General features: G+C 36.8%; 1 protein-coding gene across 18 annotated transcripts in view; it reads left to right on the forward strand.

Moving 5' to 3' along the window:
- LOC123535997 (rho GTPase-activating protein 5-like) overlaps window positions 1–20,618 on the forward strand; it is a 110,828-nt gene that overhangs the window by 78,896 nt on the left and 11,314 nt on the right. For 16 of the 18 annotated variants that reach the window (XM_053528809.1, XM_053528815.1, XM_053528813.1 and 13 more), the window contains 4 exons: window positions 12,456–12,630; window positions 15,965–16,042; window positions 16,307–16,438; window positions 17,007–17,033. In XM_053528809.1, coding sequence (XP_053384784.1) covers window positions 12,456–12,630; window positions 15,965–16,042; window positions 16,307–16,438; window positions 17,007–17,033 — 412 coding nt within the window. The remainder of the gene's footprint in view (window positions 1–12,455; window positions 12,631–15,964; window positions 16,043–16,306; window positions 16,439–17,006; window positions 17,034–20,618) is intronic. The other 2 variants (XM_053528814.1, XM_053528816.1) reach the window with 1 other exon arrangement.

Raw genomic sequence — 20,618 nt, forward strand, 5'->3', positions numbered from 1 at the left:
TTCATGAAAATTGGTCAGAATGTTCACCTTGATGATATCTAGGTCAAGTTCGAAACTGGGTCACGTGGGGTCAAAAACTAGGTCAGAGGATCTAAAAATAGAAAAACCTTGTGACCTCTCTAGAGGCCATATTTTTCATTGGATCTTCATGAAAATTGGTCAGAATGTTCACCTTGATGATATCTAGGTCAAGTTCGAAACTGGGTCACTTGCGGTCAATAACTAGGTCAGTAGATCTAAAAATAGGAAAACCTTGTGACCTCTTTAGAGGCCATATTTTTCAAGAGATCTTCATGAAAATTGGTCAGAATGTTCACCTTGATGATATCTAGGTCATGTTCGAAACTGGGTCACGTGCGGTCAGAAACTAGGTCAGTAGGTCTTAAAATTGAAAAACCTTGTGATGTCTCTAGTGGCCATATTTCTCAATGGATCTTCATGAAAATTGGTGAGAATGTTCAGCTTGATCATCTAGGTCAAGTTCGTAACTGGGTCATGTGCGGTCAAAAACTAGGTCAGTAGGTCCAAAAATAGAAAAACCTTGTGACCTCTCTAGAGGCCATTTTTACGAGATCTTCATGAAAATTGTTGAGAATGTTCACCTTGATGATATCTAGATCAAGTTTAAAAGTGGGTCACGTGCCTTCAAAAATTAGGTCGTTAGGTCAAATAATAGAAAAACCTTGTGAACTCTCTAGAGGTCATATTTTTCAATGGATCTTCATGAAAATTGGTCAGAATTTTTTATCTTGATGATATCTAGGTCACGTGCTCAAAATTTAGGTCACTATGTCAAATAATAGAAATAACGACGTCATACTCAGTTCAACACTGGGTCATGTGGGGATAGGTGAGCGATTCAGGACCATTATGGTCCTCTTGTTACTTGTAGCTATACTGTTCATTAAAACATTTTATCTGATTTTTACTAGGTGAAAGCTATTTAGATCTTACACTGAAACTGTCAAATAGCTTCTGTAGTAACATTATCAGTGTTCCTGGATTTTGTACCAATACTAACCTGTTCTGCTCAATAACTGCCAATGTCTCCACATGAATCAGAGGTGGAAGAGAAAATATGACTCCTGACACAAGGTCACATTATCAAGTTGTCATGGAGAACATACACTCAGTATGGGACTCACAGTCCAGCCGTCCTAGATCTTTGCTGCTCCTATTGAGTTAAGTGGGCAGTCTTTGTCTGTTGGTTGATATTAAGATGTTATTTAAAAGTTACATTTGATAGAGTAGAATAGATCAAGACCAGAGTTTATGGGAAAGCCTATAGGGTAAAAAAAATGCTGATAAATAAGTCTACACCAAAATAGTAATATATAGCACTGTAGTAATCTACAGCAGGTCTTGCTGTGTGTATAAAGCGGTCACGGGTTCAAACCCTACTCTGGTCGCAACAACACTTATTCATATGACACTAGTACTTAAGTTTTTCCAGGAAGCGGACTTGAGAATGGCTTCATTAACCCTTCTCATGTTGGACATGATTGATTCTACCTTTTTGACCAGTGTAGATCATGATCAGCCTGCACATCTGTGCAGTCTGATCAAGATCTGCACTGTTTGCCAATTCAGTCAGTATCTTTTTTGTTAAGCACCCCTTTTAAAAGTTAATGGTACTGTCCAAATTGAAAAATGGACAAGTTCATTATAAAAAAGCAGGGTAAAGGTTAAGCTTGAAACATTCATCATGATCAGGATACAGTAAATAAGCATAGAGTGGTCGCACTTGCAGTTTATACTTTCTTCATATCAATAACTGAGATTAACACTGTTTGTGACAGTAAGAGATGTTATATGGAACCAATCCTGGTTTTGATGTGAAAGGTTTAAGCAAGTGCTATCTTCATGCTGTTGTTCTGCCAGTGATAGAAATTGTAGGAAAAGACTGTATGTTTGCCAACAAGGGACACAATGTTGTTATTACTATCGTACGTCATGCCGGTGATGATAAAGGAAATAGCTTTGTCAACAAAAGACAAATATTTGTGACCGTGGTAATGATTGTCATACATTTGATGGACATGCTTCTTCCATTTGTTTTTCTGTCAATGACAGTGATTGGTTCTGCTGAATAAAAACATTTGGCATTGTCATTGATGTTTGATTGTAAGTAAATAAACAGACCTGTTTTTGATATGTTTACATGGAAGGGATGAGAATTGTAAATCACCTGAAGAGTCGCTGTCATTTGGAAAAAAAATATGACCGCCTGACGGATTTGGCTTTACCCCCCTCTCTCTCTCTCATTTTGAGGCTGCGTCAGCATTAAGGGGATAGTGCTAGGACTGGTCAGCCCGGTGTCAGTATAATGTGACTGGGTGGGGTATCATGCCACGTGTCACGTGTGATATTCCAGTGAGGCAGCACTATAAAGTTGGGCATTGTGCTCACTGCTACAAGTAGACACCGTCGTTTATATGACTGAAAAATTGTTGAAAAAGACGTTAAACCCGAACATACACACACACACACACTCTCTCATTTTGAAAATTAGCTAGCTCGATTTCGAAATAATTTCATACGATCTTTCCCTTGCTACTGTCAGTAAAAATTGTTAACAGTCTGTAGATTTGTTAAAAATATACTTTGAAATCATTTAATTCAGTTTTGGTGAAGTTTTACGATTTGTTCCTTTTAAAAAAAAAAAAAAAACTTTTTCATGCAGGCTTAAATTCATGGATTTTAAATTTTAAAAGAGATATATCTAGGAATTTCCCATTTTTTCTTTGGGAAATAATTTCATATGTGGACACAACCATGATAATAGTCCCCCAGAAAAATAGATGATTTTCTCTTTGAGCTGTGATATTTGGGTGAGCCATCTAGGGCCCCTTTACATTGAACAAAAAAGTGGAACTTTGTCCACCTTACTAAATTTGAGCTGAGGGAGGTAGGGAGGGTGACCGAAATTTTGTCCAGCATTTATATACATCATTGCCCGAGTTGTGAATTGTAAATTTCAAGCAGAAGATGAAGGTACCAGTCCTATTTCTGATTCTCATACAGTAGATCGTGATCTATTGATTACCGGTGCTAAATTCTCACTTTGTCTCTTCAGGTTCTCTCATTGATGTGGCTGTATTCTTATAGGTGCGAATGAAGACAGAGAATTTTGACATCTCTGTCATATTGATAGTTATAAATAGATATAACTTGGAGTCGTTAGAAAGAGACACTGCCATTTATTCCTAAAATGAAGAAAAAAAGGAAAAGAGAAGAGATTCAAAATCCATCTGTTTCATTAAAATAACATTCACCTGTGTTTAAGGCATATTAGTGAGTAGTCTTAATCTGTGAGTAAAACAATTGGCCTTTTTAATACGATATAAAAGAAATAGTATACGTACTAATTAGATGTTTACCTCTATATTAATTGGAACTGAAAATGGTCTAACTTTTTTAACCCTTATCATGCTGGACACCATTGAATCTGTGTTTGTGACCAGTACAGATCATGATCAGCCTGCACATCCATGCAGTCTGATCATGATCTGCACTGTTCACCATTCAGTCAGTATCTTTTTGGTATGCACCCCTTTTAACAGTTTAATGGTACTGTCCAAATTGAAAGATGGACAAGTTCATTATAGAAATTTAGCAAGGTAAGGGTTAATAGTAATTGGTTCATTCATGGAGTAAAATAATTTGCTATTGTAACTAGTTTTAGCAGCTGCGTGACATGAAGACTCTTGTTTTATTGGCAGACATTAAATGACCATTCAACAAAACTCTGCTGTTCACACCAGTCTGCCTCATATCTGTGAAGGAGTGTACACTCAATTGATTTTTCCTCTGTGAATTGACCCAGTTGTTCTCTCTAAGAATTTCTTCCAGTGGTGACAGTTTTACAACAATTTTGTTAGTTCATTATTACTAAATTATTGTCTTTTTAAAAAATGGCTCTTGTTGACAAGGCTAAAACTTAAATGTAGGTGTGGTATTTTTTTGTACCAGTAAGAAAACTACTGATAGCTTGATAAATATCAGTGCTATACTTACTGTGAGATTATTAACCCTTGCTGGACATGATTGGTTCTGCCTTTCCAGTCTGATCAAGATCTGCACTGTTCACCATTCAGTCAGTATCCTTTTGGTAAGCACCCCTTTTAACAGTCAATAGTACTGTCCAAATTGGGAGATGGGCAAGTTCATTATAGATATTAAGCAGGGAAAGGGTTAGTAATCCTGGTGGACTAATTTTCGTGGTCTAGTCAGTCCACAAAATAACATCCAATTGAACAAGCAAAATATTGGAATCCATGTATTCTTGCTTTACCTTCCATTAGATAGTAGTATTTTCATTGGTTGAACAGTGGTCAGTCTGTAAATTTCTGTGAAGGGTCAGTAGTTTTTCGTGTCATTATAGTTTTAAAAAAGAAATAAGAGGTCGGTAAAACAAATAAGTTGTAGGGTTTGTTAGTGACTATCCGTTGAAATATGTGGGATCAGTATGATAAATAGGGGATTTTCCTACCTCCCATTTGTCATACTGACCCCACATATTTCCGTGGAGGGTCTCAAACAAACCCATTAATTGATAATATCCCCATCAATAGCCATCAAAGAGCCCGCCTGGTTAGCTGAATAGAGAGAGCACACATCTACAGTTTCGCTTATATAGAACTACGGATCGCAGGTTCATGAGTTAGATCCTCAGGCGAGGTGTATGTTCTCTGTTACTATTTGATAAAAGACATTGTGTCTGAAATCATTCGTCCTCCACCTCTGATTCAGTGAGGAAATAGGCAGTTACTTGCAGAGAACAGATTTGTACTGGTAAAGGATCCAGGAACATAAGTTAGGTTTAACTGCCTGCCACTACACTTGTAAAACTGTTGTAAAATTATGTTTAACCCAAAACAAACAAACAAATAACTGATGTGAACTGCATTCCTGTATGCTTATGACCAGTGTGCACTGCATTTTTGTACATAGTTTGTCTGGTATGCACTACTTTCCTGTACTTAGTTTGTCTGTTGGGCATGACATTCCTGTAGGTTGTGTGACTGGTGTGCACTGCATTCCTGTTCATAGTTTGTCAGGTATGCACTGCATATCTGTACATAGTTTATCAGGTGGGCATGGCATTCCTCTAAATTGTGTGATCGGTGTGTACTGCATTCCTTTAAGCTATGTGACAGGTGTGTACTGCATTTCTGTAAGTTGTGTGATTGATGTGCACTGCATTTCTGTGCATAGTTTATCAGGTGGGCATGGCATTCCTGTAAGTTGTGTGATCGGTGTGCACTGCATTCCTGTAAGCTTTGTGACAGGTGTGCACTGCATCCTTGTAAGTTGTGAGACTGTTTCTTACTGCTTTCCTGTACATGTTTTGTCTGGTGTGCACTGTATTCCTGTTAATTGTGTGGCTGGTGCACACCCTATTCCTGTTAGTTGTGTTACTGGTGCGCACTGCTTTTCTGTAAGTTTGCGGCCTGTGTTGTACTGCCTTCCTGTAAATTGAGTGACTGGTGTGCACTGCTTTCCTGTAAGTTCTGTGGCCTGTGTTGTACTGCCTTCCTGTAACTTGAGTGACTGGTGTGCACTGCTTTCCTGTAAGTTCTGTGGCCTATGTGTACTGCCTTCCTGTAACTTGAGTGACTGGTATGCACTGCTTTCCTGTAAGTTCTGTGGCCTGTGTCATACTGCCTTCCTGTAACTTGAGTGACTGGTGTGCACTGCTTTCCGGTAAGTTCTGTGGCCTATGTGTACTGCCTTCCTGTAACTTGAGTGACTGGTATGCACTGCTTTCCTGTAAGTTCTGTGGCCTGTGTCATACTGCCTTCCTGTAAATTGAGTGACTGGTATGCTCTGCTTTCCTGTAAAATGTCTGACGGTATGTACTGCATTCCAAGAACTTGCCTTTGAAGGTATCAAGAGTCAAGTCTATCGGACAAAATCATCTGGAAATGTATCTGTCCTTAAAACACCTATTTTCAATCAATTCACATGAAGTCTTATGACAAAAATATCTGCCTCTGAAAACTGTTATGGTGTTGTTGTAGGCTTCCATGTTGACAAGAGATGTGAGTTGTAAGTTTGCCAGTATTACCTTTGAGAAAGTCAGTGACACACATTATGCTCTCAGCTAAGTTGGTGCAACCTATAGGGAAGTGGGTCACCAAGAAAGTGATGTTAGTACGTAGAGATCAACTTTGAGAAAGTCGGTGACACGCGTGCTCTCAGTTGGTGCAACCTTTAGGGAAGTAGATGGCCAAGAAAGTGATGTTAGTACATAGAGATCATCTTTGAGAAAGTCATTGACGTGTGTTTTTCTTTAGGATAGTCAGTACAATCCTCGAGAAAGTGGGTGACAAATATTTTGCTATCAGGTAGTCGGTATCTCCTTTAAGAAAGATGGTGATGCAGGTAGTTGTATCACTGTTGAAAAAGTTGGTGGTGCAGAATCTGAATGGTGATAGCTAGTCGATATTATAATTGGCAGTATATATGAAAAAGTCAGTGTTGCAGAATGGCTTACAGTTATTTAGAATCAATTTGAGAAATTCTTTGATGTAGAATGTGCCATTATTTATTATGTATTTGACAAAAGTTTTTAAGGCAGAATGTGTCATCTGTTAGTTGGAGTCACATTTGAGAAAGTCAGTGTTGCAGAAGACCATCGGTATTGGAGTCACATTTCAGAAAGACGAAGATGCAGAATGTTCTGTCAGTTAGTTGGTATCACATTTGAGAAAGTCGGTGACACAGATTGTGAATGAAATTTCTGTTGATGTTTTATTTCATTGTGATTCCTCAGTATTGATTGTGGTTTTCTCCACCCACTCATTGAAGTACAGTTTCTTGAAATATTGATTTATAGTAGTTACAACCTTAGCATTGGTCTTGGATGTCTTATGTGTGTGTTGTCAAGTAATGAAGCCAACAGATGTTTACTTTTATTGTAATTAGCTTGACTATTCAGAGAAAAAAGTAGAACTATTGCTCTCACCCACATGTCGGCATCCAGTGTTCTGATTTTGTTAAGTTTTATGAATAAGCTGGTATCTCGTATCCATAAATGGGAATGGATTGAAACTTCATGTATATGTTCATTGTGTTAATTTGATTTGGCATTGCATAAGTTCCATAACTCTGTGAGCTGGTATCTCGGTATGGATTAAAACTTCACACACTTTTCACTGTTATAATCTGACTTGCATTGCACAGGTTTCATAACTCTAGTTTTGCATTCTCACAAAAGTTATGCCCCTTTTTTTACTTAGCAATTTTTGTTTATATTTTTGTTTGCCATAACGCTATTGCTTTTTCACAAAGTTATGCCCCTTTTGAAGTTAGCAATATTTTGGGTCAATAAGCATTATAGGAATCAAAATTGTTGCCCCTTTTGCACTTGTTTATGTCTATCTTTTATTTATTTTATCTTTTATTTAAGTGAAAAAGTTTTAGAATATAGTTTACTTTTGATGTTTGAGAGTTCAATTTATAGACTCTTTTACCATTTAGGGAAATCTCCATGATTTATTTTGCCTTATTTAGATAAAATCAACTATCCTTTTGAATAACATTACCTAAATAATGACCTGTTCCATTATCAAAAGTATGAGAACATTGCTGACCTAAAAACCGAACTATAGTCAAGCATTGCTGTCCACCAACAGCTGTTATGTTATGTGCTCAGGTACATGTATGAGATTTTGAGCTAAAGCTTACTTTCAAACACATGAAACTGTTCATAGACTGCCCTTTTGTCAGTTGTAAGCAACGCCATTTTCTCAATATGTAAGAACGCCACTAAACTGGCAACGCCATTTTCTCTCTATGTAAGAACGCCACTAAACTGGCAATGCCATTTTCTCTCTATGTAAGAACGCCACTAAACTGGCAATGCCATTTTCTCTCTATGTAAGAACGCCACTTAACTGGCAATGCCATTTTCTCGCTATGTAAGAACCCCACTAAACTGGCTATTAAGACTGATAAGTTTGGTCCCTGGCTGTAAGTAGAAATTAACTGAAGCTTGAACTGGACCTCTAATGTTCATGAAATCCACAGAATATATTGTATCAAAGTCGTCTTAAAGTTGATGGATAGTTCCCAGTTTTTGCCTTATTTATCTCCCTTGAATAACTGAAAGCAACAGAAAAGATATTTCTATAAGAACACTTGTCCTAGCACTTCACACATGTAAAGATTACATAATTGAGCAATACTAGAAGAAAAAATGTTTTATCAGTTAACAGAATTTCACAGTATTAGACAAATCCGTCGCAAAGTTTGTGATAGGAATGTCTACCCAAAATGGTAGCCAAAGGGAGATAATTTGTGCAACATGAAAAACATCTGTAGATAAAGATATATGTTCAGGAGTGCCAGTAGCATTGACTTCAACAATGGTGGAAAGTTTGATGACCTAGAGGAGTAATCGTCCTCAAAGTTGCTTCAGTTTGTTTGTGGTTTTATACCTTGAAATTTCTCAAAACACAAAACAAGATTATTATGATAAACAACTCCATGTTAGAAGCCAATAGATGTAATAAATCACAGGATATAACATTAAAAAGATGGTATCAATGCGCGAGCTTGCATCTTTTCCAGGTTGAATGTCCGCTTTATAATCTAGAAATGATGCAGACGACATTCAGTTTTGTAATAGTAAATCAAATTGTGGCATGAGTTGATCAAAACAAGGTAGTCGATCCTAGTTGTTTTTGTAAAGTTCAATTCTAGAATCAGACACCCTGACCACAATGTAGCTTTGATCTTGCTCACTTTGCAAACAAATAGTGTTTCCTTAAATCAGATGCAGTTGTTTCATTTTTGCATCAACATCTCAAAATTAAGGTAAACTGTGCTCAAGACCTTCTTCATATTTAAAACCATCTTCACAGTAAAGACTGCTTTCACAGGTAGCATCACTGATCATATTCACAGTTTAAACTGGCTTTTGACTATTCCTTAAACAGAATGCTACTAATTTTATAGAAATTTATTATTTTCTTAACAGTGACTTCTCTTAAAAAGATTTATAGAATATTTGCATTTTATTCTTTAATTACATAAAAGGTTAGTAAATCTATAGCATACTCGGAAAATTTATAAACCTTTACATTTTTAGCTCACCTGTCACATAGTGACAAGGTGAGCTTTTGTGATCACCCTTCGTCCGTCGTCAGTCCGTCCGTGCGTCCGTCAACAATTTCTTGTCTGCACGATAGTGGTTTCATTTATGATTTTATTTTAACCAAATTGTTGGAAAGGTTTTTTTTTTTATGCCCCGAAGGGAGGCATATAGTTTTTGAACCGTCTGTCAGTCTGTCCGCAATTTCGTGTCCGGTCCATATCTTTGTCATCGATGGATGGATTTTCAAATAACTTGGCATGAATGTGTACCACAGTTAGACGACGTGTCGCGCGCAAGACCCAGGTCTGTAGCTCAAAGGTCAAGGTCACACTTTGACATTAAAGGATAGTGCATTGATGGGCGTGTCCGGTCCATATCTTTGTCATCCATGGATGGATTTTCAAATAACTTGGCATGAATGTGTACCACAGTAAGACGACGTGTCGTGAGCAAGACCCAGGTCCGTAGCTCAAAGGTCAAGGTCACACTTAGACATTAAAGGATAGTGCATTGATGGGCGTGTCCGGTCCATATCTTTGTCATCGATGGATAGATTTTCAAATAACTTGGCATGAATGTGTACCACAGTAAGACGACTTGTTGCGCGCAAGATTCAGGTCCGTAGCTCAAAGGTCAAGGTCACACTTAGACTTTAAAGGATAGTGCATTGATGGGTGTGTCCGGTCCATATCTTTGTCATCCATGGATGGATTTTCAAATAACTTGGCATGAATGTGAACCACAGTAAGATGACGTGTCGCACGCAAGATCCAGGTCCGTAGCTCAAAGGTCAAGGTCACACTTAGACGTTAAAGGATAGTGCATTGATGGGCGTGTCCGGTCCATGTCTTTGTCATCCATGGATGTATTTTTAAATAACTTGGCATGAATGTGTACCACAGTAAGACGATGTGTCATGCGCAAGACCCAGATCCGTAGCTCAAAGGTCAAGGTCACACTTAGACGTTGAAGGTCATTTTTCATGATAGTGCATTGATGGGCGTGTCCGGTCCATATCTTTGTCATTCATGCATGGATTTTAAAATAACTACGCATGAATGTGTGACACAGTAAGACCACATGTCGCGCGCAAGACTCAGCTCCGTAGGTCAAAGGTCCTAAACTCTAACATTGGCCATAACTATTCATTCAAAGTGCCATTGGGGGCATGTGTCATCCTATGGAGACAGCTCTTGTTCAATCTAAAAACGATCAAAAACTGATGATAGGTCTTGTGACTTAAAAAATATGGGGCACAAAAGAAATTATCCTCAATATTTGCCCAAGAAATACAGTTACAGATGTCCCCTCTATACCCATTTTTCCTGGTTTAGGGAACCTTGTGACAGAAATTTGATATAATTATGTTGCCAAATTAAACTGCATACTCTTATACATAAAAGTGAAAAATAATTAATGAGGAGAAAGACATTTTATTATGTTTAGCAACTTGTATCCTTTTGTAAGTACCAAGAACTAACATCAGTTTTGTTTTACATGTTTAGAGATTTAAAATAATTTTCCACAAATATATAGATTTGTATAGTTCCTTGTACAGACCTATGATAGCCTTTAGTGAATAAAGTGTTGTATGTCACCTTAAATCAAGTTACGGGAAGAAAAATAATTTGAACAGTTTGTCATAATACTATAAATAGATTTATGTTTGTTTGATCGTTAGAGACAGAGATAAACGTATGAATGAAATTGGTCAGATCAATAATCTGTAGCAATTTGGAAACCTCTACCTGGTTGTATGTGGGTTCTATATATATCTATAGGCATATAAGTCAATTTTTACCAAAATAAGGAAACACGATATGAAAGTTTTTCTTGTTTAACCTGACCTTTAAAGATCTTTACCTAATCACAATAGGTTAGTCGTACAAGAAAAGTACAATGGATTTGGTTTAATTCTATATTGGATAACTTGCTACCCTTTAAATATTTTATATCTGGGTATATGTCTGAACGTGTATTGTTTCAAAGTTATTCATGGTGTATTTTGGGTGTTTGATTTATTTCATAAAAGTGTTTGAAAGGCAAGGATTGATTTAAATGAATATTTATTATAGCTTTATCATTCATGGCAAATAAAGTAGCTGGAAAATTGATTAAATATTAACGGATTTGATTGTGTACAACAGTCACCATACTCTGGTCTTTTAACAACGGTAACTGTAAAGAATGGAGTTTAACTTTCGTGTTGGATTGGACTTTAAGTAAGGTGTTAGGATGGGATGTGGGGTTTCGAATAATGTACCTTGTGCTACAGTTAAAACTGTGCCATATGAAAGATTAAAACGTCCAGTGAATGACCTTAATGATGATGATGATTGGAGACCAAAGGTAAATAAATATACATGTCTCTAAATTTAATATGGTTTTGAATGTTAGTAAGCTATATCTAGTGTTAACATGCTTTAAAATGTTATAAGTAAACCAAGAATGGTAATAAACCATATCTAGTGTAAACATGCTTTAAAATGATACAAGTAAAACGATCAGAGGTTGAGATATATTGACCTCTCAGAATTAGGCACCTATAGAATTACATTTAAAAAAAGGTCTTGCTAGTACTCCTGCAACTCAGAAATCTCAACTTTTGATATGATTATGTTATTTATAAAATAAATAGACTTCATATATAGGGAAGGAGTTTTTATGTTCCCTGGTTTAGAGAGGGCACAAAATGCACAGAGTTCTAATTTCGTAACAGAAACTGGCCTCCTATAGGCTGAGGTATTGACACTGGTACCAGAGAGTATAATAGCAATTTGCAACAACACTGCACATTATGCAAACTAAAGTTGCCTAGTTATTATGGTGATGTCCTCTGGGGAAGATCACAGCTTTTGAACAAAATGTTTAGCCAACAAGAGTATGGCCTTCATGGCTCAAAAATATTTACTCAACTGTATGCTATAATTTCTTCTTTAAAGTAGCCATATGTTTCACAATTCTACCTAATGTCAAATGTAGCGAATTTTAAGCCTGACCTGATTCTGCAGTAGAAATTGTTGTATGGATTTTAATTATTCTATAACATGTGCTGTCCACCATTAAAGAGGGGCCTCCGTGGCAGAGTGGTTAAGGTCACTGACTTAAAATCACTTGCCCCTCACCAATGTGGTTTTAGCCTTACTCGTGGCATTGAATCCTTCATGTGAGAAAGCCATGCAGCTGGCTTACAGAAGGTCGGTGGTTCTACCCAGGTGCCTGATACAGGTGGTGTCACCTGGGGTCTTTCTCCGCGATCAAAAGCTTGAAAGTTACCATATGACCTATAATTGTGTTGATGTGACATTTAATCCAACGAAGAAAGTATTTTATTGTGTTGTTATTGTTTCAGGAAAAGAAGCAGAAGGAGCAGCAAAGGTTGCAGAAGAAGATGACAAAGAAGAAGGACAGTAAAGCCGCTGGCCAATCAGAAAGCGGTATCAGCCTCAGTGACTTCTCCATGTCTCCAAATAACCCGTCAGTGCCTCAGTTCATTGAGAAATGTGTTGAATTCATCGAATCAGAGGGTAAGTGTTTTGTGTCAGTGCTTCAGTTAATAGAGAAATGTGTTGATTTTATCAAATTAGAAAATTTCATGTTTGAAATGTCAATATTAAATGTCAGTGCCACACTTCGTAGAGAGATTTGTCAAATTTATTGAATCAGAAGTCAGTATTAAATGTCAGTGCCTCGCTTCATTGAGAGATGTGTCAAATTTTATTAACTATATGTCAGTATTAAATATCAGTGCCACACTGTATCAAGAAATGTGTAAAGTTCGTTGAATCAGAACATCAGTCCTTCTTTCCATTGAAAAATGTGTCAAATTCATTGAATCAGAAGGAAATAAAGATAGAAAGGAAAACATCATTGCGTAACTTCAAAGTGGTGTGTCATATTTATTATGGAATTCAAAGCTTTTTGTCTGATACATGTTTCCCATTTGGTAATGAAATGTCTGATACGTGTTTCCGATTTGGTAATGAAGTGTCTGATACGTGTTTCCCATTTGGTAATGAAGTGTCTGATACGTGTTTCCCATTTGGTAATGAAATGTCTGATACGTGTTTCCCATTTGGTTTCCCATTTGGTAATGAAGTGTCTGATACATATTTCCCATTTGGTAATGAAGTGTCTGATACATATTTCCCATTTGGTAATGAAATGTGTCAAGTTCATTAATCCGAAGGTAAGTGTCTGATACATATTCCCATTTTGATAACAGAATGTGTCAGGCTCATGTTGAAGGTAAGTGTACCAACATCAGTTGCTCTTATTTCATAGAATACTGGTTTCGAAGCAGTTTCCGTCATAAAATGAAGGTTTTTTTAAAATATCTTTTTTCTTGAATGTTTCAGTTCCGTAAAATGCTCCCAAAGAGAACACCTTAGCTCTTCTGCTTTACGAAAACGTAAATATCAATAGTGTCTAGTGCACGTGATAACACACAGAGGGGCTCCAAAAGGGGTGAATAAATAGAGCTGAATCGGTTGACTACAGAAGCAGTTTCTGTCATCAATTTTTGTTTTGATATTTATGTACATTTTTACAGTGAATACGACTAGAAAAGCACCATCCGTGTTTTTTTAAATCTTTCTGGTGAAATTAATTAATACAATTTTAAGAAGTTTGAAGGTTCAGGTGTTAAATTAGGCTTGCTGAAAATAGAAGGTAAAAAAACAAAAAGCAACACTTGAGACTTGAACTCGCGATCTCATGCTTGTGAAGCCGATGTTCTACCGATTGAGGTAATCGACCAGTTGACATCATAGCGACAATTTATATATGTTATATACACATATACTACGTAAGGGATACAACCGTCACTTTGTATAGCACATAGTATGTGACCGGTTACCCCACTTGGATAAGAAAATCTGGCAGGGGTAATTGTGAAAAAAAAAATTATTGCCGATGCACAAAAATGACTCAATTTTATCTTTGTTATGTATTTTTATGCCCCCGAAGAGAGGCATATAGTTTTTGAACCGTCTGTCGGTCTGTCAGTCTGTCTGTCCGCAATTTTCGTGTCCTGTCCATATCTTTGTCATCGATGGATGGATTTTCAAATAACTTGGCATGAATGTGTACCACAGTAAGACGACGTGTCGCGCGCAAGACCCAGATCCGTAGCTCAACGGTCAAGGTCACACTTAGACGTTAAAGGTCATTTTTCATGATAGTGCATTCGTGTCCGGTCCATATCTTTGTCATCCATGGATGGATTTTCAAATAACTTGGCATGAATGTGTACCACAGTAAGACGACGTGTCACGCGCAAGACCCAGGTCCGTAGCTCAAAGGTCAAGGTCACACTTAGACGTTAAAGGTCATTTTTCATGATAGTGCATTGATGGGCGTGTCCGGTCCATATCTTTGTCATTCATGCATGGATTTTAAAATTATTGGGCATGAATGTGTACCACAGTAAGACGACGTGTCGCGCGCAAGACCCAGGTCCGTAGGTCAAAGGTCCTAAACTCTAACATCGGCCATAACTATTCATTCAAAGTGCCATCGGGGGCATGTGTCATCCTATGGAGACAGCTCTTGTTGGTAAATCATCTGGTTTCGACTGCCAAAAGGAGTAACTTTCAACTTAATTGGGGACTATGGAGTTATTCTTTGCGCATGCGCATTAGTTGCACGTGAAATCCCCCATGTGCGGAATGTAAACAAAACAATTATGGAATGAACAATTCGAGTTTTCTTGGAAAGTTTTTACCCTTTGTTGCTGAAATTTCACAGAGCTCTGGATTGCAGGGTAGCGTTATGGAAACAATCTCGACTTCATTGTGAAGAACGTTACGAAACGTAAAATAACGCGTTGACCGATACTACTAGCCGACGGAAACTGCTTCGAAACCAGTATATGTTTCAATATAGATTGGGTTATGGATGCAGTATCATGTAGCGCATTTACCAGTAGATAAGCCCGCCCACTTAGCTCAGTAGGTAAGAGCGTTGGTCTACAGGTCGCGGGGTCGCGAGTTCGATCCTCGGGCGGGGCGTATGTTCTCCGTGACTATTTGATAAACAATCTGAAATCATTAGTCCTCCACCTCTGATATTTCATGTGGGGAAGTTGGCAGTTACTTGCGGAGAACAGGTTTGTACTGGTACAGAATCCAGGAACACTGGTTAGGTTAACTGCCCGCCGTTACATGACTGAAATACTGTTGAAAAACGGCGTTAAACCCAAAACAAACAAACAAATTTACCAGTAGATAAAAACAGAACTGATGTGATAATTTGAGCCGCACCATGAGAAAACCAACTTAGTGGCTTTGCGACCAGCATGGATCCAGACCAGCCTGCGCATCTGCGCAGTCTTGTCAGGATCCATGCTGTTCGTTAATGGTTTCTCTAATTACAACAGTCTTTGAAAGTGAACAGCATGGATCCTGGCCAGAATGCACGGATGCGCAGGCTGGTCTGGATCCATACTAGTCGCAAAGCCATTATGTTGGTTTTCTCATGGCACGGCTAATTTGATAAAAGTCATTGTGTCTGAAATTATTCTTTGTCCACCTCTGAATCATGTGTGGAAGTTAGCACTTACTTGCGGAGAACATGGTACGGCTCATTGTACTGGTACAGAATCCAGGAACACTAACTAGGTTAACTGCCCGCCGTACTGTTGAAAAATGGCGTTAAACCCAAAAACAAACAAAGACCAAAGGTTTCAGCTTGTCAGGAAGCAAGTTCTTAAAGTTTAACAACAGAATAGCATGTCTCTATAAACTTATTACAAATGTTAAAAATTTTCTTTATATAAAACTGATAAATTGTGACAGAAATGTGTTCCAGTGGTAGATTCTGAAGTATCCTACCATTTGTTTATCTGGCTATATATTTCAGGTTTGCATGCAGAAGGTATCTATAGGATACCAGGAAATAAAGCTCAAGTTGACCTCCTTACTGCCAAATACAATGAAGGTTTGATACTTTTAAATATACTTTTCTTGTCACACTTTGAAAAGCAATCACTATTATGCCTCAATGAAGACTGCAGGACTTACACTTAAACACTTGACAAACTCCACACTTTGAAAATTCGACAATGTTTCTTGATTGCTTAAGTTTCAAATTTTACCATTTTTCCAGTTTTCTCCCATGAATCAAATTCAAGTTACATGTGTTCAATACAAGCTTAAATTGTTTATATTTCCACCTGTTTATTCATTGTATTTTCTTCTGCAGATTCCAATGTAGACATATCAAGTCTCGATATACAAGTGAATGCTGTAGCTACAGTTCTGAAAGCATTCTTTGCTGATCTGTCAGATCCCCTTGTACCAATGTCGTTATATGATGAGCTTATAGAAGCTTCAGGTAAATTTCTTTTCTAAAAAATTGTGTTTACTTAACCCTTACCATGCTAAATTTCTATAATGAACTTGTCCATCTTCCAGTTTGGACAGTACCATTAACTGTTAAAAGGGGTGCTTACCAGAAGTTACTGACTGAATAGCGAACAGTGCAGAGCATGATCAGACTGCACGGATGTGAAGAGCATGATCAGACTGCATGGATGTGCAGGCTGATCATGATCTACACTGGTCGCAAAGGCAGCATTAATCGTGTCCAGCATGGTAAGGGTTAAACATAAGCCTAGCTGTGGAATAGGTTCCATAGACTGTGTTAGATACTTAGTGTCAGTTTAAGATCATTCAAGCTTTTGTACAATGAGGAAGTATGACCTGTGTGGGGGTTTGAACCAGGACTGGGCAGTGAATTCTTTGTTTGTCACAGTTTGTGGAACTGTGTACTGATTAGATCTTTGGGCTGAAAATGTGTTAAAATATTGAACAGCTGTAATTTGCAAATGTATTAAAGATGTAAATTTTTTATGTAAATATATGACAACAAATCTAGTAATTTATTTCTTGGTTCAATTCAGAGCGCACAAAGGACTGTTTAGACCCAGGTAATCTGTTGTACACAGGGGACAGAGCTTTTACTCTTTAATTTCTCTAAACGTAAAGGACACACTGACCTCTTGGTGATATCTGTTTATAACTATGAAATGAAATTCTGCTTGAATTCAAAGGTATTTTTCATTTTACTGAAATAGATTCTTCTTTCGTTAGAATTACCTTATTTCATATTGGGTTCTTATCTGACAGAGGACTGCTGTAATGGCCAAGATCACAAGGCCATATGAATTTACTTAATAATTCATGACTTCTTTATTAACTGTATGATATTTGTTTAAAAAGTTCACTGCCTGTTATTAATGTGAACCACAAAAGAAAACAGGAAGTAGGACATATTTTTTTTTCCTTTTTTGCGATTCCACAATATAACTTTACCTTGATTTATCGTCATGTTTACTTTCAAGGAGGAAAACTTAAGCAGACTGACCTTAATGTTAATCTTGTCATCTGTGTGGTGAAAAACATTGCTGCCAAGGTCAAGATGCAAGCTGGCAGTCACTAGTAACTAAGTAAATATAAACATAACCCAGAAAATGGTTACTGTAAAATCATTTAATTTCGTGGGCATGAAATTTCGTGGTTTTGATCAAAACGGCAACTTCGTTGGGATATGAATTCATGGATTTCAACTTTTGAACATAAAATGAATGGGAATTTTATTTGTTCGTTGGAATTAAATTTCGTGGATTGACTCAACAACGAAATCCACGAAAATTAGTCCCCCACGAAAATTAATGATTTCACAGTAAGTACTAAAAGGATTTAGTACTGGTCAGGAACAGAATTCCGAAAATAATAATATAATTGGAGAAATGTTAAAAAATGATGAAGTTTTAGAACAAGATCCAGAAAATGATTTAGTAAATGAAAAGAATTCAGGATAAAAGATCAAAACTAGCAAATCAAGCAGAATTTTTTTATATTATCAGCCATAGTTATGAATGTGTGTCACCAATCTGAGGTCATGACCTGTGTTTGCTATCTTTTTTTTTCTCTCAAAAGAGTTATATAAGCTTGCTATTATACCAGAAGATATGGATAACAAATAATATAATTGTATACAGAATGACTAAAAGTGTAGCTTATAGGAACAGGGTGCTTTTAATATATTTCATAAAGCAGTACGTAATAAATACCTTACGTTAAATTTTATAGCTTTGCAGGCAACATCAACAAAACAAAATAAGTCATTGAACAGTGTCAGTTGGTTGCACTATATTTGTAAAAAGTATATGGTATATGTATTTAAGTAAATATGTCTAAATTCATTTTAAATGGTAGAGGAATTTGTTTAGACGAGTGGAACATTGGATACTTAACCTATTACTTTTAAGACTGAGTAATTCTTTAAAAAGTTTGTCACTTTTAAATTTTAGAAAGAAGAACTACTCTTTACAATAAAATGCATGTTGGATATCAAGAAGGTCAAAAGTTGTCATTTTAGAAAATATTGTGTATGAAAATCAGTTTAAAAAAGGAACTTAAGGCTTTGCTTTTAAACCTGCCTTTTGCTTTTTGAAGATTTGAACTAAATTGTAACTCTGGACCATACAAAATCATACTGCAATTTGTAAACTGCTTCAAAGACTTTAACACTTCAACATCATTCAGTTTGGGAAGTACCATTTAGTTTTCAAAGGGGTGTTCAACTGAATATCGAACAGTGTAGACAAAAAAAAAACATCTATAGGAATTAACAATTGAATTCTGCTTGTATACCATATCAAGTATCAAATACTTATCTGATATTCTCCTAGAAATCCATTAAAATCCGATAATGTCCTAACTTCTTTTCTTTTTTTTTAACATTGCATATAAGAATATTATAAATTGTATTATCTAACATACTTCCTACAAAAACGGAACATTAGAATGTAATTGCACTATTGACATATAATTATTATAAACACATGCTTATCTATAACATAAAACATTTGAGCCGTGCCATGGGAAAACCAACATAGTGGGTTGGCGACCAGCATGGATCCAGACCAGCCTGCGCATCCGCGCAGTCTGGTCAGGATCCATGCTGTTCGCTAACAGTTTCTCCAATTCCAATAGGCTTTAAAAGCGAACAGCATGGAGCCTGACCAGACTGCGCGGATGCGCAGGCTGGTCTGGATCCATGCTGGTCGCAAACCCACTATGTCGGTTTTCTCATGGCACGGCTCATTTCATATTTCATCCATCTCATGCATGTTTCAGTTTTTTGTAAGACTTAAATATTCTATTCTGATTCAAAGCCTTTTGTTATAGTTTAATGTAATGAATTAAAACATAAAATCTACCTAAACTTAAAAATCATTTTTTTGGAGCGGTGCATCAGTTGATGCACACTTTCATTGAAATTGAAGACTTAAAACTTCAAAACATCATTCCTTGTTGATGTCCAAAAATATACATTTTAAGAAGACTAAGTTCAAAAAAAAAAAAAAAATGCAGTGTTTCATTAAAATTGTGTGATCTTTGTCTTTGTAATTATTCAGAGCTGTAAGTTTGATTTACTGGAACTTTCATCATTTCTGTTACTGATATCATTTCATTCTATGTCCTCTAACAGCACCATCTGTTTGTAATGTTGTCATAGTGATCACCTTCATTTGTTTTCATTGTTGTCACGGAGATAATTATTATATCGTTCATATATCAGAGATCACTGTTATCATTTTCATCTATAAAGACACTACAGAGTCCGGAGGAAATTACTCCCCTGTACTAAAAGTTTATGATACAGTGGAAAAATTTCATCTGGCACCTGTGAGGGACACAATTTGCTTGTAATACTGTCATTTATTAGCTCATCTGATTTTTTGAAAAAAAATGATGAGTTATTGTCATCACTTGAGCGGTTGTCGGCGTCGGCGTCGGCGTCGGCGTCTGCGTCGGCGTTGCCTGGTTAAGTTTTATGTTTAGGTCAGCTTTTCTCCTAAACTATCAAAGCTATTGCTTTGAAACTTGGAATACTTGTTCACCATCATAAGCTGACCCTGTATAGCAAGAAACATAACTCCATCTTGCTTTTTGCAAGATTTATGGCCCCTTTTGTACTTAGAAAATATCAGATTTCTTGGTTAAGTTTTATGTTTAGGTCAACTTTTCTCCTAAACTATCAAAGCTATTGCTTTGAAACTTGGAATACTTGTTCACCATCATAAGCAGACCCTGTACATCAAGAAACATAACTCCATCTTGCTTTTTGCAAGATTTATTGCCCCTTTTGGACTTAGAAAATCAGTTTTCTTGGTTAAGTTTTATGTTTAGGTCAGCTTTTATCCTAAACTATCAAAGCTATTGCTTTAAAACTTGCAACACTTGTTCACCATCATAAGTTGACCCTGTATAGCAAGAAACATAACTCCGTCCTGCTTTTTGCAAGATTTATGGCCCCTTTTGGACTTAGAAAATATCAGATTTCTTGGTTAAGTTTAATGTTTAGGTCAACTTTTTCTCTTAAAGTATCAAAGCTATTGCTTTGAAACTTGCAACACTTGTTCACCATCATAAGCTGACCCTGTACAGCAAGCAACATAACTCCATCCTGCTTTTTGCAATAATTATTGCCCCTTTTGGACTTA

This window comes from Mercenaria mercenaria, chromosome 17 (genome assembly GCF_021730395.1).
Source record: "Mercenaria mercenaria strain notata chromosome 17, MADL_Memer_1, whole genome shotgun sequence".
Taxonomy (NCBI): Eukaryota; Metazoa; Mollusca; class Bivalvia; order Venerida; family Veneridae; genus Mercenaria; species Mercenaria mercenaria.